General features: G+C 43.1%; 1 protein-coding gene and 1 pseudogene across 1 annotated transcript; one reads left to right on the top strand and one right to left on the bottom strand.

Annotated features, from left to right (window-relative positions):
• Positions 1 to 13,162, top strand: part of LOC135518046 (protein Niban 2-like) — a 41,084-nt pseudogene extending 27,922 nt beyond the window's left edge.
• Positions 13,163 to 13,234: 72 nt separating this feature from the next.
• LOC135518048 (protein SLC31A2-like) lies at positions 13,235 to 22,175 on the bottom strand. Its single transcript, XM_064942878.1, has 4 exons — positions 21,970 to 22,175; positions 18,416 to 18,482; positions 16,090 to 16,333; positions 13,235 to 14,610 (listed from the first exon to the last, which is right to left on the bottom strand). The coding sequence occupies exons 1-4, from the start codon at positions 21,973 to 21,975 to the stop codon at positions 14,445 to 14,447; spliced, it is 483 nt and encodes a 160-aa protein (XP_064798950.1). The 5' UTR covers positions 21,976 to 22,175; the 3' UTR covers positions 13,235 to 14,444.
• Between the last annotated feature and the right edge of the window lie 312 nt (positions 22,176 to 22,487).

Genomic DNA, 22,487 nt, shown 5'->3' with positions numbered 1-22,487 from the left:
GTCTATGGTACAGGCTGGTGGCAGTCAGAACTTGGTGTAAACAGCAGGAGTCCATGGCCCATCCACCCTGGTGTCAATGGTACAGGCTGGTGTACTGGTGTGTGGGAAATGTTTTTCTGGCACTTGTTAGGTCCCTTAATACCAATTGCGCAACACACATTTCCAACACATGTAAGGCAAGTGGGGGGGGGGTCTGCCCTTGTTTTAGATGGGTGTACCTAATCAACTGGCTTGTGTGTTTGCGTGTAGTGTATTCTTTGTATACATGCTGTGGCACTCTGTCTCATCCGTCAATCCATATGGCAGACCGAGGCAGGCACACCCGCTTGTGGCTATTCAGTTCATGGCCACACTTCTCAACACACTCACTTTTAGACTGTATCACAATACAGAGACCTTAATAGAAACAGCTCCTCAATTCAGGATCCCCTGATTTTGAGTGCTGGTGTATTTTCACCACATAAAAACCAACCCACACGGTGAGTGCCTACTCCCTTTTGGACAGACACATGTCAAACACTACCACCACTGCAGAAGCTCCAACTTATCCTAAATGTGTGCTCTCTGGTGCCCCCTTCAGGTCTGTCAGAGGAGTGCAGGGTGCAGACCCCGGCCTTCACAGATGCGATGCGACTCCACAGGCAAGCTCAGGGACACTACGGCACCTGGGACATGATGTGTGGAGGGCCACCGCAGGTGAGAGGAACACTATGGAGCTGGCTCTAGCTCTTGAGGACTTTGTTACATTTAGTCAATCTCATTTCATTTGAATGTATTCTGAATTAGTGATGCTAACACCTTACAGTATATGTACTGTATTCAAGATCGCTAACCAAAGTTCAGGAGCAATCTTACAGCAGGTCATTCCCGGCCTTAGCTAAACCTCTTGAGTGGTCAGTGGCCATGATGGATGTCAGTCAGGCATCCGGTCTGTATTTCACAGCTGTTTGTTGAGGGTTGACTGTTTATCTGAGAGTACATGTGGAAGGAGAAAATACTCTTGCCCTGAGAAAACAGTGTAGAGAACATGGTGTACCTCACCACCTTCCTCTGTAAGTGATCCTAAACCCCTGCTCCTCTTAGTGGGGTATACCCTTAAAGAGCTCCATTTCTAGCTCCATTTCACTCATATTCTTCCCCCGATTATCATCAACACTTCCCACTGTCGACCTGTGTGCCTACTGTGGGAGTGGGTTTTTTGCTTGATACCATTGTAAAGGTACAAGTAGGGACTAAGTGCTGTCATTCCCTGAGTCAAATCACTCTGGTTTCACTTGATAGAGTATTGCAGTGTACAGGAAATAGGGTGCCATTTGGGACGGGACACTGTTACTCTGTGAAGTTCTGACGTGATCACACTTACTCAGTAGAAATGAGACACTAAACTTTAAAGGGGTCCAAGTGTTGGGCATTAGACAGTAGGTCTGCATCCGAAATGGCACCGTATTCCCTCTATAGTGCACCCTAAACGGGCCCTGGACAAAATTAGTCCACTATAGGGAATAGGGTGCTATTCGGACAGGCACCCAAGACTTATCATGTCAATATCATGGCCCTGTGTACACTGAACAAAAATATAAATGCAAGATGTAAAGTGTTGGTCCCATGTTTCATGAGCTGAAAAAAAAGACCTCAAATGTCCCATAAGCACAAAAAACTTATTTCTCTCAAGTTTTGGGAACAAATTGGTTCACATCCCTGTTATTGAGCATTTCTCCTTTGCCAAGATAATCCATCCACTCCACCTGACAGGTGTGGCATATCAAGAAGCTGATTAAACAGCATGATCATTACGCAGGTGCACCTTGTGCTGGAGACAATAAAAGGCCACTCTAAAATGTGCAGTTCTGTCACACAACACAATGCCACAGATGTCTCAACCATAGACACCAGGCTGGATGCAGAAATGTCCCCCAGAGCTGTTGACAATTTAATGTTAATTTCTCTACCATAAGCTGCCTCCAATGTCGTTTTAGAGAATTTGGCAGTACGTCCATCCGGCCTTACAACCGCAGACCACATGTATGGCAACATTGTGATCAGAGTTACCCATGGTGGCGGTGAGGTTATGGCATGGGAAGGCATAAGCTCCAGACAACAAACTTTAATTGCATTTTATCGATGGCAATTTGAATGCACAGAGATACTGCGACGAGATCCTGAGGCCCATTGTCATGGCCTGCATACTCACCAGACATGTCACCCATTTAGCATGTTTTGGATGCTCTGGATAGACGCGTACGACAGTGTGTTCCAGATTCCGCCAATATCCAGCAATTTCGCACAACTTTGCCATTGAAGAGGAGTGGGACAACATTCCACAGGCCACAATCAACAGCCTGATCAACTCTATGCGAAGGAGATGCATGAGGCAAATGGTAGTCACACTAGATACTTGTTGACTTGTTTTATGGTCCACTCCCCTACCTTTTTTTAAATGTATCTGTGACCAACAGATGCATATCTATATCATGTGAAATCCACAGATTAGGGCCTAAATAATTTATTTCAGTTGAATGATTTCATTATATGATCTGTAACTCGGTAAAATTAGATATTGTTGCGTTTTATGTTTGCTCAGTGTAATAACAGCTGTCCTAGAAGGACTAATAGTGTGTTTCTAGCTTCGTTGCATCAGAGCATCACAGGCATCTTAAAATATGAACTGTACCTCACCAACACAGTAGTTTTATATGGACATCTATGCTCCAGGAAAACATCTTCTGCATGTCATGTATCTAGCCACTTTGTTCAGCTCCAATATGCTGCCTGGACCGCATTGAGACGGTTATTCAATTAGGTCTAAAGCAGAGTGGGCCAAGTCAAGCCCTGATCCAAGCATATTCAATTAAAACACATGGTTATGGTTTTGTAATCTGCAGCCAAGACCACTGCACGCTTAGATGGTCCTGACTAAATACTGTGTTTTAATATTTATATCTTATTTATACCCTGTATTATTTTCCATTTAATGGAAATGGAGAACTGGCCCTCTGACAAACCCACTCCCAGCAGATTTATGCGTGTTGGGCTTCTTTGGAGTGTGTGAGTATTTTACTGCATTTTAGAGAGAAAATAGTATTTCATGAAGTTGTGGGTGCTGAGATTAGGGAGACAATACCAGAGCACTGAATACATATGATATTCCAGTTTTTAATTCAGTTGACTTTTCACAGAACAGTCTATTACATGCCTTTGGTGTTGTATTAATAGGTATTGCATGGTGCCTTGTATTGGGAACGGCACCTTACTCATACATTTAGTTATTATTATGTTTTGTAGAGGAGCCACATAATGCTGTTTCTCATTGTAGTGCTTCAACATCACTGCCCTCTTTCCCACTTCCATGGACTCATGTACTAAATCCTCAGAATCACACACCACTCAACCCATTCATATGGGTGACTCAGAAGTTGTTCCTGCACTCATAGGTTGAGTTGTGTGTTTGTTGCCGTTTGAAGTGTCACAACTGACAACACCATGTCATTTTCTCTGTTGTGGAAACACCTGACTCAAACAACAAGGCTTCTCTGAAGTCTTATTCTTTTACTTAATGCCAATGCCAATTACTCCTCTGGGTTATTTATAGAGACACCTCCTACACACACTTTAAAGAGTGTTTAAGTGATAATGCATAAAGTGTGTGTGTGTGTGTGTGTGTGAGTAGATCCTAGCCAACCTAGTGATGGAGACCCTCCATCCAGAGTTGAGGAATCTGATTGGTCCTCGTCTAAAGGGGAAGATTCAACAGCGACAGAGGAACTGGATGCTGGTGAGTTGTTGTCCCTCCTACATGCTGCACTGTGTTCTTTCCTAGAACCTGGAGTTTCCCCCGACCACATATTAAGTTTTTCCCATTCAGGTCACATAGTCAGGAAAACTCCTGAACCTACCATTCCTAACCACATTGCTGATTGAGTCGGTGTCCCAAATGGCACCCTATTCCCTACAGAGTGAATTTACATTAGGATAGATTCCCGAGAGCAATCGGAAAAACTACCCGCGGCTAGATGTATTACAATAGTGTAAAGACTAGAATCTTGATACATTTTTCACATCTTTACACCACCTCCGCGTGCGAGACTGCTCCCGCCAAGCAGTTAATGTAAACAAAATAGTATCCAAGAGAAATGTTTGCTCCTATAGTAAAAATCTTAATAGCAGAGCAATGTTTTTGAAACAGCTGAAATGTATAGACATGTACCTTATACTTGAGACTTGTTTTATAGATATTTTACCTGGAATTGCTGTAATAGCCTGTTACTCTCAAATTGGTCGCTGTAGCTTTAAGAGAATCTCAGAACACAGCAAGCAGGAACTGCAAGCAGCAACTCCCCAGTGAATTACCAACATTTTCAGGCACAATGAAACATTTTTCATGTATGATTTGCATGATATTGGTCAAATGAAGCCTGGTTTGTTGTAAGTTTACTTCAATACGCTAAAGTTGTAGCTAATGTAAGCCTAAAAGCTATCGATCTACAGTGGCAAGAAAAAGTATGTGAACCCTTTGGAACGACAGGGATTTCTACATAAATTGGTCATCAAATTTGATCTGCTCTTCATCCAAAGAATGAGACGAGATTGGAGATGTTGTTTAGAGCTGCCCAATAAAAACAATCACAAAGTTTGAGTTTGCTATTCACAAGAAGCATTGCCTGATGTGAACCATGCCTCCAACATAAGAGATCTCAGAAGACCTAAGATTAAGAATTGTTGACTTGCATAAAGCTGGAAAGGGTTTACAATAGTATCTCTAAAAGCCTTGATGTTCATCAGTCCACGATAAGACAAATAGTCTATAAATGGAAAAAGTTCAGCACTGTTGCTACTCTCCCTATGAGTGGCCGTCCTGCAAAGATGACTGCAAGAGCACAATGCAGAATGCTAAATGAGGTTAAGAAGAATCCTAGTGTCAGCTAAAGACTCACAGAAATCTCTGGAACATGCTAACGTCTCTGTTGACAAGTCTACGATACATAAAACACTAAACAAGAATGGTGTTCATGGGAGGACACCACAGAAGAAGCCACTGCTGTCCAAAAAAAACATTGCTGCACGTCTGAAGTTTGCAAAAGTGCACGTGAATGTTCCACAGCGCTACTGGCAAAATATTCTGTAGACAGATGAAACTACAGTTGAGTTGTTTGAAAGAAACACACAACACTATGTGTGGAGAAAAAAAAGGCACACACCAACATCAAAACCTCATCCCAACTGTAAAGTATGGTAGAAGGAGCATCATGGTTTGGGCTGCTTTGCTGCCTCGGGGCCTGGACAGCTTGCTATCATAAACTTGGGAATTCATTTTTCCTTTGATCAAGACATTTTGCAGGAGAATGTTAGGCTATCTGTCCACCAATTGAAGCTCAACAGAAGTTGGGTGATTCAACAGTACAACGACCCAAAACACAGAATTAAATCAACAGAATGGCTTCAACAGAAGAAAATATGCCTTCTGGAGTGGCTCAGTCAGAGTCCTGACCTCAACCGATTGAGATGCTGTGGCATGACCTCGAGAGCAGTTCACACCAGACATCCCTAGAATATTGCTGATCTGAATGTTTTGTGAAGAGGAATGGTCCAAAATTTCTCCTGACGATTGTGCGGGTCTGATCCGCAACTACAGAAAACGTTTGGTTGAGGTTATTGCTGCCAAAGGAGGGTCAACCAGTTATTAAATCCAAGGGTTCACATACTTTTCTCACCCCGCAGTGTGAATGTTTACACAGTGTGTTCAATAAAGACATGAAAACGTATCACTGTTTGTGTAGTATTAGTTTAAGCAGACTGTGTGTCTATTGTTGTGACTTAGATGAAGATTAGATTAAATGTAATGACCAATATATGCAGAAATCCAGGTATTTCCAAAGGGTTCACATACCTTTTCTTGCCACTGTATGGTTCAGCTAATGTCATGGGCCCTGGTCAAATGGTCCTCATCCCAAATGGCCCCCCTAATAGTGCATTTTTTTGACATGCCTACATAGTGCACTAGTTATGGGCCACAGTCAAACGTAGTGCACTATGTAGGGAATAGGGTGCCATTTGGGATGCAGTGTGTGTGTTCAACCTCTCTCTCCCCCTCTACAGATCTCTGAGGCGGTGTATAAGCAGGTGTTGTCTCAGACCCAGGCTCAGTATGAGGCTTTAGTCCAGGCCTGTGAGGTTCAGACATCCCGTCTAGACACAGTGTTACGCACAGATATGGACCAGATAATCACCTCCAAGGAACACGTCAGCGGCAAGATCCGCGGTGAGAGACATGCACACACGGAACCCATAGAAAACACTCCTTACTGATATGTAGACTTCATCCAAATCGGGACTAAAAGAGATCCTAATCAAATCACACTGTGTTAGTTCTCTCAACAATTGTACTTCTGCAGTCTTAGCGTCTGTAATGTCCATTGTTAGAGTGCCTACTATTTGTCATTTCTAGTGGTTTTGGTTTGTTGTGTACAGAGCGAAGGGCTTATTGGCACAGTAAAGCAGTAAGACCAGTTACTGGCTACATCCCAAATGGCACCCTATTCTCTACATAGTGTACTACTTTTGACCAGAGCCTTATGGGCCCTGGTAAAAAAAGTTGTGCACTATATAGGGAATAGGGTGGCATTTGGGATGCACCCATTGAGTAACACTACAGTATTAGACTATGGCATCATGTTACTAGTGAATTTCTATGGACAATTGCCACCAGAGGGATCCTGTACTGTAACTGACCCTCCCTTTCCCTCTCACATTTCAACCTTCGACTCTGTTTCTTTACTCTCTCTCTCTCTCTCTCTCTCTCTCTCTCTCTCTCTCTCTCTCTCTCTCTCTCTCTCTCTCCCTTACTCCCTTCTCTTTCTTTACCTCATCTTAGCTCTCTCTCTCTCTCTCTCATGCTCTTGTCTGCCTGCTTGTTTTAACCCTAAAGCATCTTTCACCATTTTATTCTAGCACCGTCACCATTCCACCTAAAAAGAGAAAGGGCTCTTTTTTTTTATTTGTTTCCCATGGAGCCAGTGTTGAAGGACTGCATTCCTTAGATGTCACTGGAGTCCAATGTTCACTTTATACCACTGGTACACTTAAGACCGGGCTCATTGCTCACAGGTCCACTATGTGATGGAGGAGCGGCATCTATTGAGGAACTTTAAATGTCTTTCAACTTTGGATTTGGTTTAACTTTGGACCAGAGCAAACTAACCAGAGCTAGCTAGCAGGCTTGTGTGCAGAGCAGCACTAAAATTAAAAACACGTATTACCTTTTTCTAGTTCATAAATCCAATGTGAAACGTGATAACTATAGTATCCTTAACTAGCATTGAAAAAAGTTAATACATTCTTAATACTCTCCCTAATTTCTGAATCAGGCTTGTAACGTTGTCAGGAGGGTACAGTAATCTATGTAACGTTGTCAGGAGGCTACAGTAACCTATGTAACGTTGTCAGGAGGCTACAGTAACCTATGTAACGTTGGCAGGAGGGTACTGTAACCTATGTAACGTTGGCAGGAGGGTACTGTAATCTATGTAACGTTGGCAGGAGGGTACTGTAATCTATGTAACGTTGGCAGGAGGGTACTGTAATCTATGTAACGTTGGCAGGAGGGTACTGTAATTTATGTAACGTTGGCAGGAGGCTACAGTAATCTATGTAACGTTGTCAGGAGGCTACAGTAATCTATGTAATGTTGTCAGGAGGCTACAGTAATCTATGTAACGTTGTCAGGAGGGTACTGTAATCTATAACGTTGTCAGGAGGGTACTGTAATTTATGTAACGTTGTCAGGAGACTACAGTAACCTATGCTTCAGTATGGAGGGGCAGGTAACCTACACACACACACAGTAGCAAAGACTTCCAGCTGACAGGCAGACGCTGGTATAAGTTTCTGAGCGACGGAGTGAGGGCTTTGCGTAGGCGCTTTGTTAGGATTTTTGTGTGACTGGGAAAAAAATGCCCGGAACGTAAAATAACGTTATTAACCAGTTTCCATGCTTATAAAATAACGTTATTAACCAGTTTCCATGCTTATAAAATAACGTTATTAACCAGTTTCCATGCTTATAAAATAACGTTATTAACCAGTTTCCATGCTTATGAAATAACGGCTTTGTTCCGGAACAGTATAGATCACTTTCGTTTTCGGTTCGAGTTCTGTTCCTCAAATAATGTCATTATTTTTATTGTTCTGTTCCCTGAGCCTGTTCCCACCCTTGCTTTCCTCCGGACTTTTCATTCTGATGCCTTTGGGTAAGCCGAGACAAGGCTTTGTGGAATCCAACTTTAAATTATGAAACGCCAACCGCATACCTTTGTTCGTCCTCTGGAGATGCATGCCTTTCTTTGTTTGCAGAAATACATACTTTTTCATTAAACGTTAATCAAATACCGCCACTGACTTTTTCCTTGTTGAGATTCAATTGCCACATGCGCATTTGCACTGAGTTGAAATCTTAGAGCAACACCAATGAGCAAACAGTTGGTGGTTGTATTTGATTAACGTTTATTAGAAAGGTATGGTTTCAGCAAACAGAGGCACGTAACTACAAAGGGGGCCATTTCATAATTTGTATTTTTTTAAAGTATTGACCTTGGGCGAAACGATGCAGTCAGAGCTAGATTCCACAAAGCCTGGTCTCCGATCCACTCCATTGTGTGTGGAGTTTAAGCTGCTAAGTAATGCTCTGGGTAATACTGTGGTCTGGAAGTGTGGGTGTTTACTGTCTACTGACCACCATGGTGACTAACAGTACTCCCCAATGTCTCCCCACTCTGTAGCTCTGGTGTTGCCCAAGGCAGGGCAGCTCCTGCGGGGCAGCGTCCAGCCCTTCCTCAGCTCCATCCTGGAGGCCCTGATGGAGCCCACCAGCCGAGGCTTTTCCGAGGTCCGAGACGTCTTCTTCAGAGAGCTGGTGGAGGTCAGCAAGAACACGCTCAACGGAGGGGGCAAGGACAAACTGGCGGAGGTGAGCGGACCACCGGACTGGACACACCAGAGGGGGTCGCAGGGACCCTGGGGGATTGTCTTTGGTGCCAAGTCCTCATCCTTCTGTCTGTCTGTCTGTCTGTCTTTAACCCCGACTCTTTCTCTCGCTCCCCTACCCTTTCTCTCTCTACCTACCCCCACCTCTTTCTCATTCGCTCCCTCTCTCTCCGTCTTTCCTCTCGCCCCCTTCAACATCACTCTCTCGCTCTCAGCACATGGAGAAGATCTCTATGCTGGCGTTCCACCCGGTGAAGATGCAGAGCTGCTATGAGAAGGTGGAGCAGCTGAATCTGGAGGGACTGCAGCAGAGGTTTGATGTGTCAAGCCCCTCCGTGTTCATCCAAAGGGCTCAAATCCTCATGAGAGAGGTGAGACCTTAACCCACAAATCCCACCATCTAGTAGGCATAGTGGGCATGGATGTGCCCTTCCACACCAGACTACCAACACTTTAGTTTTCTGAAGCTCTGATGCTGTGTTCATAACAAAGTGGGAAGGTGGTAATTTCTAGTTGTGAAGTAGTAAATACGAGTTGGATGCATTCACGTGTTTTGAACTTGTTGAGAAATGCTAATTGCTACGCTAGCTACGTTAGATCAGTAGGAATGCCCCCCCCACGTATCACTTATGACCTCTCTCCTCTGTAACAGCAAATGGATAATGCTGTGTACACGTTTGAGCATCTGCTCCACCAGAGTCTGGAGGGAAAGGTCCAGGGAGGAGAGGACCTGTGTAAGACCATCCACTGCTGTCAAGACAGAGTTCTTAAGGTTTGTTAGTTAGTCTGAGGGTGGATTAGGATGAAGGCGAATGACTGGATTGATTGAATGGATGAATAGATTCGCCCTCAATATGGTTGCAAAATTCCAGTTACTTTCCAAAAATTCAAAGGTTTTCTCGAAATTCTGGTTGGAGGATTCAATATTTCCCACCTGATACCGGGAATATTCCCATCAGGAGGCCGGAAAACCTGGGAATTTGGGAAAGGTTATGGAATTTTGAATCCCTTGCCATCACGGAACAAAGAGTCTAAGGTCTTGTGTCTTTATCCCTCTCTGTCCCTGTCAGAAATATGACTATGACAGTAGCACGGTGCGTAAGAAGTTCTTCAAAGAGGCCCTGCTACAGATCATCATCCCCTACATGCTGAAGCAGCTCTCTCCCTCCTTCCATCTGGTGAGGCTCATTGAATATAGTGATACCCCTCAGACTTTAGCCACCCGTATGGAGCCCTATAACCTCTGGTCAAGTGCACTATATGGGGACTGGGGTGCCACTTGGGACGTTGTCTATGTTAAGTGCATTTGTCTGTAACCTCTCATCTCCTACCTCTCAGGACCTCCCTCGCTTCCAGGAGTTGATCTTTGAGGACTTCTCCCAGTTCATCCTGGTGGAGAACGTGTTTGAGGAGGTGGTGCTGCAGTCTGTCACCAAGGACATCATAATGGGTGAGTGGTGGACACGCATGGAGACACTGGCCTGGCATAGACTAGATAATTGGAGAGTCCTTCTAGGCCCATATTCACAAAGCATCTCATAGTACTGAACAAGATTATATGGTCATCTTAGATCAGCAGTGCTATTCTGAGGTGACTGTTGATATGGACCTGATGTAAATGTGATACAAATGGACTGTTAGCATGGTAGTGATTCTATGTTTGCCTACAGCTGTGAAAGAGGCGGCAGTCCAGAAGAAACACAACCTGTATAGAGACAGCATGATCCTAACCAACAGCGACCCCAACCTCCACCTGCTGGGGGAGAACCACTCGGTGGACTGGGCCACCCAGTTCAGTGGTGGGAATGAGGAGCCTGAGGGGGCCCTGGGAGGAGGAGGCGGCCAGTCCAGCAGGAGGCGTAGGCAAGTAGTCTCCATGATCCAGCTGGACGAGATGGGTCCACTGCCCTACGAGTCATGCCTGGAGGTGCCGGGGGTGGACTTCATCCCCGAGGAGGGAGAGATTGAGGAGGTGGAGGTTAAAGCTCAGGAGCCCAAGGAGCAAAAGACCCCCACGGAACCTGATTCTCCAGACAGCGTGCAGGAGATCTGTTACCACAGCAAACCAGTGGTGGAGATGGTCTCGGCTTCAGAGGAGGACTTGGCTGTTCTCACCAATGGGACAGGGACGCTGACGCTGGAGGATGGGAAAGAGGAGGAGGTGACACTCATCACCACCGTGGTGGAGGAGATGCACAGGAAGTCACCACAGTGGATGAGCGCCCCACAGGAAGTGAACGAGCAGCTGGTAGAAACAGGAAGTCCATACCAGGAAGCTGAGGGGGGGCTTCAGGAAAAGGGGGAGGCAGCTATTGAAGGCAAAGGGGAGGAAGACGAGGTGGCCATCAAGAACGCCATACAGGAAATAGAGATAGCGGTCCAGGAAGAGGATGGAGAGAGGATAACTGAGTGTGCCGTAGACTCTGACGCAGAGCTGGCCCCGCCATTGGTCGACTCCAGCCCCTCGGGGCATGATGACGGAGGCTTCCAGCCGCCTACCAATGAGGCCTTGAATGACGGCAAAGCTCAGCCAATCCTGGATGCTCTGAAAACAGAGGACACTGTAGTCGACCCAGGAGAAGTGGTGGTGGTTTTAGAGCCGGGAGACACTGCACTTCACAACGAGTGAGACCGGGGAGGACTTCACTGGGAAAACAGCAGAAGGCGAGACAGAAATTGTATATAATATTTTGAATGGGAGGACAAGGGAGCAAAAAACCTTTCATTTTAGTCGGTGTTAACTGATAATTCCTAACCCCTCAGCATTGTTTTTCTGGTTTATATTCCGTACAGTCACATCTACAACAGTGGCCTATTTAACTGTGACTTCCAACCTCTCATCTGGAGTCATGTTTGTTCAAGTTTATTTTCTCTTAATTGTACATTTTATTTTACTCTATTCCTCAAGCTTTTGTGTGTGACACTGAACCCCAGGTATCTGCTGCATTATCCTTAGATTGTGTGGTCACTAAGGAATTTAAATAATTTAAGTCAGAATTGGATAAGGGATGTGGGGAGAATTGTGGATGCAGAAGATACACATTACACTACAGAGGCCTATCTGCAAGGGCCCTAATGATATGTTCAGAGATGCATGACATGACAGATAGTTATAACTATGGTTCATGGGCAGTCACACACCCACTGGTCATTACATGTCCTTTTATTCAGCAGTAGGGGGCACTGTAGGCAGGTGGTTGACACAAACAGTCTGGCATGTCATCCTACTGACATGGACATTGTTGTGTATAACATATCATTATAGAGATGTAGCTGTCATTGTATTCAGGGTCTGGGAGCACTGCTTTTTAACATGTTTTTACATTGACTTAACTTGTATAAAACCAGGCAGACATTTTGTCTTGAATAAGTGTATGTTGGGCCTCCTTTTCAACCATTATTTTATTATTTTCACAAGTGGCCTTATTGTTTCAACACTATCTTTTTAAAGTGCATGACTTCAGCATGAAATGGCACTTGCTTATGGACTTATTTTCTATGTATGTTAGTCCAACCCTTTAGTGTGAAGGGAGCTGCCTCAAATGGTAGCAGGCACTACAGTCGTATTATAGATGCTCAAGGTCCCATGTCGGCTACAGTGCTACTGAAATGCCACCGTCATAATTATGATGACAGTTGTTACTAAAGGGACTTTCTCTGCTGATAACTTTTATTGACTGTGACGCATCAGCAGAATCTCATTGAGATAGAATGCTCAGTCTGCGTGTGGGAGGTCTGGATGACTGACAGCAGGCTATGCACCTTGTCATGAAGAGGCCTCTGTCAGTCTCTTCTGGCCAAACAAAGGGAATCATGGGAAAATAACCAAGTCATTTCCCCCACTCTTTTAAATGAGGGAAATCAAATGTATTATTTCCTAAACTATCAATGCTATGTTTATGGAAACTGTATATTTGAGGCACATTGTTCTTAAATCAGACTTAATCCGTTTGTAGCCTTGAGGAAAATAATTCCATGTAACTCCAGGACTTAAATGGTTAGTTCACTCAAAGTGCTTCGGTTTCCTTCTTCTTATTTATGACACATACTATGGTGATCAATGCACCAGCCTCTGCTATATTCTTATTTTATATGTAAAGCTCCATGCAAGACCTTTTTATTGATTGTGTTTAGCTATATGTATGACTGGGTATAGTTGTATGGATGAATAAATAAGTTGATTTTATGGTTTTCCTATTGAGCATCTATCTCTACACTAAAATGCATTTTCAAATCAATTAGATCATATTTGAATGAATTCTTAGTTGGTGGTATTTATTGATAATTAGAATAAAATTACACAAACAACAGTAAGCACATGTCTACATGGGTATTTCTCAATAGGGACTTTTTAAACAAAACCACTTTAGAAGCCTTGTGTGAGTAGTCCGTTATCTACTTTCAGTTGACTTCAGATCAATTGGGCATTGAGAAAAGTGTTCATCCATGTTTTCAAACTAGGCTACTGGATAATTCAACAGAAAATAGCTAATTAAAATGAAAATATGCATCTGTTTATTTGATATAAAAGGCATCAAATGGTTGGTTTCTCTACAGTGGCTCTCTTCCAAACGATTAAAAAACACAACATGAACCAGATTCTGTTCTATTGCTCTGAAATACAGAGGAGAACAATCTGTTTCCCAATGAGCCTGACATGCAGTATCTATGGAGTTTACAATACTCCATCACATGCTTCTGTGCTATCAAGGTGGCAATTCCTCAATGTTGTCTTGTGACTAGAGTGCTGGCTGGAAGTCTGACCTTGGAGTGAAATGGAAGAATGACAAACCTTAGGTCAGGGCTGCCCAACCCTCTTCCTGGAGATCTACAGTCCTGTGGGTTTTCAGTCCAACCCTAATTTAAACACACCTGATTCTACTAATTAGCTGCTCAACAAGACCTTAACCGGCTGAATCAGATACTCTAAATAAAGGTTGGACTGAAAATCTTCAGGACAGTAGATCTCCGGGAAGAGGGTTTGGCAGCACTGCCTTAAGTCAAGTAACCACAGGTTGACAACATTGAACTCAAGCCCTGTAGCTACTCACGGGCCCTGGTCAAAATGATGACTGTGGATGTGTAGTACATAGTAACAGTTGCCTTGCTTGAACACAATGTAAAACTTCATAAAACTTTGATAAAAAAGGTATCGTGGCTCAATCACTCCTAGGCTGTACTCTGTGTACATCTGTGTCACTATATGGAAGTCTCCATCTTGCTTTTTAATTAAGATCATGTATAAGTAGGGAAGAAATGCTGGAACAACCTTCCACTTCAGGTAACTTGATAAGCGACACAGTCACAGGGAGATCTATTGCGCATCAGTGCACAACAGTCAGAATGACATACACCATGGGAGTTTCTACGATATGCTCTTCAGATCAAATCTTTGACCAACAGGTATGGGATAGCTAGTCCCTGTAGATCTATAGTCCAGGAAAAGAACTTTCGATTCCATTGTTTGATCAGATTTGACTCAGTAGTGGGAACCATATGAAGTATCCCAGGACCGAGCCCAAGATGACCCCTAGGAAGATCCAGGTGTTGTAGGACATGACACACAGCATCAGTATGTAGCCCAGAGTCACCTGCAGGATGTGCATGGCTGTCTGGATACCATGGAGACGCCATCTGGTGGAGGAGACAGAAGAGTAATATACTCAAGTCGGTATTCAGGTCATAAGGAATTTCCCCTCGACAATCACCAACAAATTGGGGAAAACATTGACCCCCACTGTAAAAGAGCCAACTGTCAAAGTTGTTATACAGAAATAACAAAACATGCCGAAAAGCTTCTGTGTTGTCCAATGTACATGTAATTAGGTTAAAAAAAATTGCGACCTACGGGTTGCAATGCTTCCATGTAGGGAAATGTAGCCTGCTGGAAGAGCCCTGTTACTTTGGGATATTCAGTGGGAAATGTAGCCTGCTAGAAGAGTCCTGTTACTTTGGGATATTCAGTGGGAAATGTAGCCTGCTAGAAGAGTCCTGTTACTTTGGGATATTCAGAGGGAAATGTGGGGACCAGGTGTCCAAGTAGGCTACACATAGCTATGTGTGTGAAAAACATTTCATCACAGGCAAGACATTTAACTTGTTTAGTCTAAACTAACTCCACTCACTACTTGTAGCTGTGTAGACCATTTGCTTGTGTTTTTCTTGGCTAGCTTAATGTTTCAGTTGGTAGCTAGCACTCTTGTGGTTGCTAGCGCCATCATGAAAAGGAGCATGAGGGAAGTCCTAACATTACGTTTTTCTAAGTAGTGAGAATGCGCGGGAGCAGGCAATGTTTTGCTGTGAGCCAATGGGATAACCTAGGTAACCACAGGTTGTTTTCCACACAGGCGGACGAGGCCACAACAGTTCATCTAATACAACTGGGACTGCTGCAGTACTCTCTCTGGAGTCATTATATAGAGGTGCACAGTTCAGGTTCTCATGGGTCTAATTATCAGCTGTTATTTATTCATAATTTATCAGTAGGCATGGGAAACCAGGTGCATGTGTAAATCAATCAAATGTATTTATAAAGCCCTTTTACATCAGCCTAAACCCCCAAACAGCAAGCAATGCAGAAGTAGAAGCATTGTGGCTAGGAAAAACTCCCTAGAAAGGAAGGAACTTAAGAAGAAACCTAGAGAGGAACCAGGCTCTGAGGAGTGGCCAGTCCTCTTCTACTGTTCCATAGCTGCAGACAACAGTTTAAACTGAAGCAGGAACACGACCAGGTGGACTGGGAACAGCAAGGAGTCATCAGGCCAGTTAGTCCTGAGGCATGGTCCCAGGGCTCAGGTCCTCCAGGAGGGAAGGGAGTGAAATGGCTAGCTAGTTAGCGGTGGATTTTTTTTCAATCCGTGATGTCACTCGCTCTGAGTCCTTGAAGTAGTAGTTTCCCTTGCTCTGCAAGGGAGGTGGCTTCTGTGGAGCAATAAGTAACGATGCTTTGTGGGTGACTGTTGTCTGTGGTTCGAGCCAAGGAGAGGCAAGGAGATGGATGGAAGCAATACTGTTACACATGCGCACTCTTGACAATTTGTGAAGCAGTAGATTTAAGCCAGCATCCCTGGAACATGTTACAGAGAACAACATGGGCTCCAGTGTGAATCATACCTGTTCATGGGGGAGGGAGTGGGAACAGCCTGTTCCGTGGAGGCCAGAGAAGACTCTGAGAGGCTACTGGCAATCACAGCGCTGCTTCCCTGGCAGTCTGAGGAGTGGAGGGGAGGGGGGAAAGGCCGTGGGAAGGCTGGCTGAGTGGGCTGCTCTAAGGGCTTTCCCAGCTGGACCTTCCACACCTTCAGCAGCTCGTAGAACACAGTCAACAGGAGGACCACAAAGACAGACAGCACCATCCCTGCAAACACATTGACAACAGAGCCTATCATGGCTGACAGCAATAATGTTCATCAGAGACCACAGCTCGGTCTGGAACTATAAAGTTGAAGTTGGAAGTTTACATACAATTTAGGAAAATACATTTAAACTTGGTTTTTCACATATTCCTGACATTTAATCCTAGTAAAAATTCCCTGTCTTAGGTCAGTTAGGATCACCACTTTATTTTAAGAATGTGAAATGTCAGAATAATAGTAGAGAACTATTTATTTCATCACATTCCCTGTGGGTCACAAGTTTACATACACTCAATTAGTCTTTGGTAGCATTGCCTTTAAATTGTTTAAATTGGGTCAAACGTTTTGGGTAGCCTTCCACAAGCTACCCACAATAAGTTGGGGGAATTTCGGCCCATTCCTCCTGACAGAGCTGGTGTAACGGAGTCAGGTTTGTAGGCCTCCTTGCTCGCACACGTTTTTCAGTTCTGCCTACAAATTTGGGGCAAATTTTCTATAGGATTGAGGTCAGGGCTTTGCGATGGCCACTCCAATACCTTGACCTTGTTGTGTTTAAGCTATTTTGCCACAACTTTGGAAGTATGCTTGGGGTCATTGTCCATTTGGAAGACCCATTTGCGACCAAGATTTAACTCCCTGACTAATGTCTTGAGATGTTGCTTCAATATATCCACATAATTTTCCTGCCTCATGATGCCATCTATGTTGTGACGTGCACCAGTCCATCCTACAGCAAAGCACCCCCACAACATGTGGCTGCCCACACCATGCATCACAGTTGGGCTGGTGTTCTTCGGCTTGCAAGACCCCCCCTTTTTCCTCCAAACATAACGATGGTCATTATTGCCAAACAGTTATATTTTTGTATCACCAGACCAGTGGACATTTCTCCAAAAAGTACAATCTTTGTCCCCATGTGCAGTTGCAAACCGTAGTCTGACTTTTTTTAATGGTGGTTTTGGAGCAGTGGCTTCTTCCTTGCTGAGCGGCCTTTCAGGTTATGTCAATATAGAGCTTGTTTTACTGTGGATAGATAATTTTGTACCTGTTTCCTCCAGCATCTTCCAGCATCTTCACAATGTCCTTGCCCTTTTCACACAAAAGTACGTTCATCTCTAGGAGACAGAATGCATCTTCATCCTGAGTGGTCCCATGGTGTTTATACTTGAGTCCTATTGTTTGTACAGGTGAAAGTGGTACTTTCAGGCATTTGGAAATTGCTCCCAAGGATAAACCAGACTTGTGGAAGTCAACATTTTTTTTTCTAAGGTCGTGGCTGATTTCTTTTGATTTTCCCATGATGTCAAGCAGAGAGACACAGTTTGAAGGTAGGCCTTGAAATACATCCATGGGTACACCACCAATTGACTCAAATTATGTCAATTAGCCTATCAGAAGCTTCTAAAGCCATGACATAATTTTCTGGAATTTTCCAAGCTGTTTAAAGAAACAGTCAATTTAGTGTATGTAAACTTCTGACCCTGGAATTGTGATACAGTGAATTATAAAAGTGAAATAATCTGTCTGTAAAAAATTGTTGGAAAATTACTTGTGTCATGCACAAGGTAGATGTCTGAACCGACTTGCCAAAACTATAGTTTGTTAACAAGAAATTTGTGGAGTGGTTGAAAAACAAGTTAAAAGACTAGAACCTAAGTGTAGTACTGTACAGACTACAACAGTGACCTAATCTAAGAATATAAGAAATCAGTACATCCATCACTTGGGGCCCGATTGAAACAGATCTAAAATATCTCATTTGCAAGAAGTTAATTTGTTGTACCTGAAACACACTGCAGGGTGAAAGGGGTAAACTGTGCTTTCACATTACAATGAGGTCACCCTTACAAAAAAGATTGAAGTTTTAAAACTGTAGTAAAAGTGCAGTAACTGCAATATTTTGGACACAGTAAGTACAGAATAACTGCAGTGTACTGCAGTTGAACTGCAGTAAAAAATAACTTTTTGGGGATGCAGTATTTGCAGCATACTGAATTTATAGTGTACTTTGACTGCCAGACAAACAGGTTCTGAACTGTGTAGATTCTCCTGAGGGCACAGGCCTGTCATCAATGTTAGCCTACCTGCGGGTCCGCGCACATCCCAGAAGTCAAACAGCAGCGTCACTCTACTCCCTGCCTCGAAGGTCATCTGTATGAGAAAAGAGAGCCATATAACTACAATAAAGAACAGCAATATACAGGCAAGGCAGCAGACCAGATCTGGGACCTGTGCAGCAAATCCTTAACCAATGAACAGTGGTTACATCAACAAAATGTCAAATATATAGATGTACAAAATATTTTTTGCTTAGTCAGGTAGATAATGACAACACAGGAACGTGCTTTGTCGGTGTTACCCAAACTCTGCCAGACAGATGCAGTCCTGTTAATGTCACCTGTCCAATAGTCCTCCATTGAAATGCCTAATCATAGGAGCTGATCATGCACAATAAAGAATGTACCGTATGTGAGGCCATGATGTGGACTTCATTATTATACCACGTGAAAGCAATTAGCTGTAGCTCTGGTAAGAGGAAATCAAACTCATTCTCTCCTTACATCTTGGGGAAGTATACAAAAGTTGGGCCCGGTTTCCTGATGCATAGATCTGGAATTTAGGTTTACGATTGGTTTATGATGCATCTTTCTTTCCAACAACCGCCCAAGATGTAACATGCATTTCCCAACACACCAAGCAGAGACAACGTTTGTTAAGTTCATCGTAGAGGCATGTGTCGATACTGATAGGATTGAAAGAATGGAAGCACTGCTCTTGGATCAGCGTTCTCCCTTTTCAATCTTACCTTAATATTCAAATTATTCCACAATAGTGACATAGAATCATCTCCTAGAGAGATATCAAGTATTGAGACGGCATATTCTAACCACCTATAATTATGCACAAGATTATTTTGGGCTCCTGAGTGGTGCGGTGGTCTAAGGCACTGCATCTCAGTGTTAGAGGTAACACTACAGACCCTGGTTCGATTCCAGGCTGTATCACAACCAGCCATGATCAAGAGTCCCATAGGGCAGTGCCCAATTGGTCCAGCGAAGTTAGGGTTTGGCCGGGGTAGGTCGTCATTGAAAATAAGAATTTATTCTTAAATGGCTTGCCGAGTTAAAATTTTAAAATAATAATTTGGCACATCATTCTGCACGTTACACATCATTAAATATATTGTAACGACCCTGGGTTTATAAGTGCAGAACTCGACCCTGCTGCACGAGCATACTTTTGCGGCACAGTCGATAGCGCGCCGGACCTCGGGCTTGAAGGTCGAGGGTTCGAGCTGCTGCTGTTTCACTACACTGGTGTCAGAGGTGATCGGACCTTGCATCCACGACAGTGCGTGTACTTGGCCGGTGAGCGCGTTCCTGAAAGACGTAGAGTCGCAAGCTAGCGCGAGGACGCGCTCTTTGAAAGGAGGGAGTAGTGTAACGAACGTGGGTTCACAAGCGCGGAAATCGACCGTGCCGCACGAGCATGCTTTTGCGGCGCAGTCGATAGCGCGCCAGACTTCGGTCGAGGGATCGAGACCTGCTCCCTGCCTATTTAATTACAATATTGAGGCAAAACATTTGCCTAAAGACAAAAACTTACAAATAGCTAAATAAAACAATTGAAATATATAGGTCTATGTAGCCTATACTGTATTTATATTTTAATACAGTTCTCGGTTTTATATCCTTTGTTATGCAAAGAAAATTGCAATTTTGCATTTTTAGTTTCTAGGCAGGTTTCCATTGACCCAGGCTGGCTTTCGCGGGCTACCTGAGCCATGAAACCGATAGGTGGGAGGTCATTACAGGCTGTCGCCAATATATTAAAGCGCAATTTTTCTGAATGGGTCATGGAAACACTTTTTATTCGACACCGTAGGTTTTGTGAAAATGTTTTTTTTTTTTGTGTGCGTGTGACGACCCAGTTGTTTTTATCTACAAGATAGTTAAATGTAAACGCATCCTAGCAGGCAATTTTCGCATCAATTTTCCATGCAAACTTTCTTAATGTCGAGAAGAAACCCCTGGACAGGTTCATGGAAACATACTGTATCTAGTGTCACAGAAAGACAGAACAATATTGATTTTGTGTTTAGCGGAGATCTGTGTGTTTTATTTTATTTTTTATTTCACCTTTATTTAACCAGGTAGGCAAGTTGAGAACAAGTTCTCATTTACAATTGCGACCTGGCCAAGATAAAGCAAAGCAGTTCGACACATACAATGACACAGAGTTACACATGGAGTAAAACAAACATACAGTCAATAATACAGTATAAACAAGTCTATATACGATGTGAGCAAATGAGGTGAGATAAGGGAGGTAAAGGCAAAAAAAGGCCATGGGGCAAAGTAAATACAATATAGCAAGTAAAACACTGGAATGGCAGCTGGAAGGAGAGGCGGCCAAAGAAAGAATTGGGGGTGACTAGAGAGATATACGGCAGGGTACCCTAGTGGTTAGAGCGTTGGACTAGTAACCGGAAGGTTGCAAGTTCAAACCCCCGAGCTGACAAGGTAAAAATCTGCCGTTCTGCCCCTGAACAGGCAGTTAACCCACTGTTCCCATTGAAAATAAGAATGTGTTCGATATTTCAATATTTGATAGTTCTTACACAAAGTGTGCCATCATAATGATATATTCTGAATCGTGGAGGAAGGACAAAAATCTACAGTTTTTTTTTGTTTTGAAATGTATTTCATTTTTTTTTTTTATTCTGGCTTTAAAATCTTCAATAGCTCGGGTGGATGGAGAATAATACACACCTTCATTCATTCACAAAGCATGCCATGACTATGAAAATTATATTTCCTTAAATCGGTGGATGGACTCGTAACTTTTCCCAAGCACTGTTCATGATACAAACTGTTCACACCCCTCTTGTTGGTGGAGAGACTTTTGCAGGTTTTTTTTTATTTATTTTTTTATTTCACCTTTATTTAACCAGGTAGGCTAGTTGAGAACAAGTTCTCATTTACAACTGCGACCTGGCCAAGATAAAGCAAAGCAGTGTGAACAGACAACACAGAGTTACACATGGAGTAAACAATTAACAAGTCAATAACACAGCAGAAAAAAAAGGGGAGTCTATATACAATGTGTGCAAAAGGCATGAGGAGGTAGGCGGATAATTACAATATTGCAGATTAACACTGGATTGATAAATGATCATGTACAGGTAGAGATATTGGTGTGCAAAAGAGCAGAAAAGTAAATAAAAACTGTGGGGATGAGGTAGGTGAAAATGGGTGGGCTATTGACCCTTGTTTTCTGAAATTCTACACATCTTGTCACAGGGCGCAAAAAACATTTAGCAGTTTTAAAGATAATTTTATGGCAATTCTATACATTTTTGCCATGTCTGTGTATTCATGTTATATTTGAGTGACTACAACATTACAACAATATCTATGGGGAAATAAAAAAATAAAAAAACGTTAGCTGACATGGGCTAGTATAAATAGCTCTCCAAGGTATGCAATGACTAACATGACAAGAGGAACTGATGATGCACTACCCAATTCCTAAATTGCACCTTTTGCATTCTACCATTACCATTCCTTAAAAAAAACTATTTTAGGGGGACAAATCAAAGGTAACACATAGAAAGCTAGGCGAAGAAACTACTTACCGACATGATTTATCAACTTGAGCAGATAAATAAGAATTTTATGGGGGAATCCTCAGGTCCTTCGACTCCCCATCACAAAAGACAGCGAACTGCAGACATGTTTTCCCCAGTAAATTAACTGCGTTCCACTTATACTTGTTTTGATCGCAGGGCTGTAGGCTACCATCAACAGCATGAGTCCGCCCCCATGTGACGTTAAATATCACAAGGGCAGACGGTAAATGGAGTCTCGTGTCCATTATACAATTCCGTGCTGGAGGCAACTATGCCTATGCAGTATCTGTATATACACTACATTTCAGGTATAATCAAGTAATAATGCATATATAAAAAGATAGGTACAATGCAGTGTTGTTTTAAAAGACTGGAGGAATTCATGTTTCTTCAAGTTAAAAACTACGGATCGGATGCATTGTAATTCAATATTATGGTCATAACTAGTAAGAATGTAACTTTAAAAAACAATATCACTCGCCATTTTATCATGATACAAACGTAATAATGTTTTTATTTTACTT

This window comes from Oncorhynchus masou, chromosome 28, assembly GCF_036934945.1.
Source record: "Oncorhynchus masou masou isolate Uvic2021 chromosome 28, UVic_Omas_1.1, whole genome shotgun sequence".
In the NCBI taxonomy this organism is placed as follows: domain Eukaryota; kingdom Metazoa; phylum Chordata; class Actinopteri; order Salmoniformes; family Salmonidae; genus Oncorhynchus; species Oncorhynchus masou.
Note: the sequence above shows the minus strand (reverse complement) of the source record. Positions and strands in the feature narration are given on the sequence as shown.

What these genes read in the sequence shown, in the direction of transcription:
- LOC135518048 (XM_064942878.1), bottom strand. An exon ending in GGATGTGCGCGGACCCGCAG is followed by an intron (nt 16,334 to 18,415) that starts GTAGGCTAACAT and finishes ATGTGTTTGCAG; the next exon opens with GGATGGTGCTGTCTGTCTTT. An exon ending in ACTCCCTCCCCCATGAACAG is followed by an intron (nt 14,611 to 16,089) that starts GTATGATTCACA and finishes CTCCTCCACCAG; the next exon opens with ATGGCGTCTCCATGGTATCC.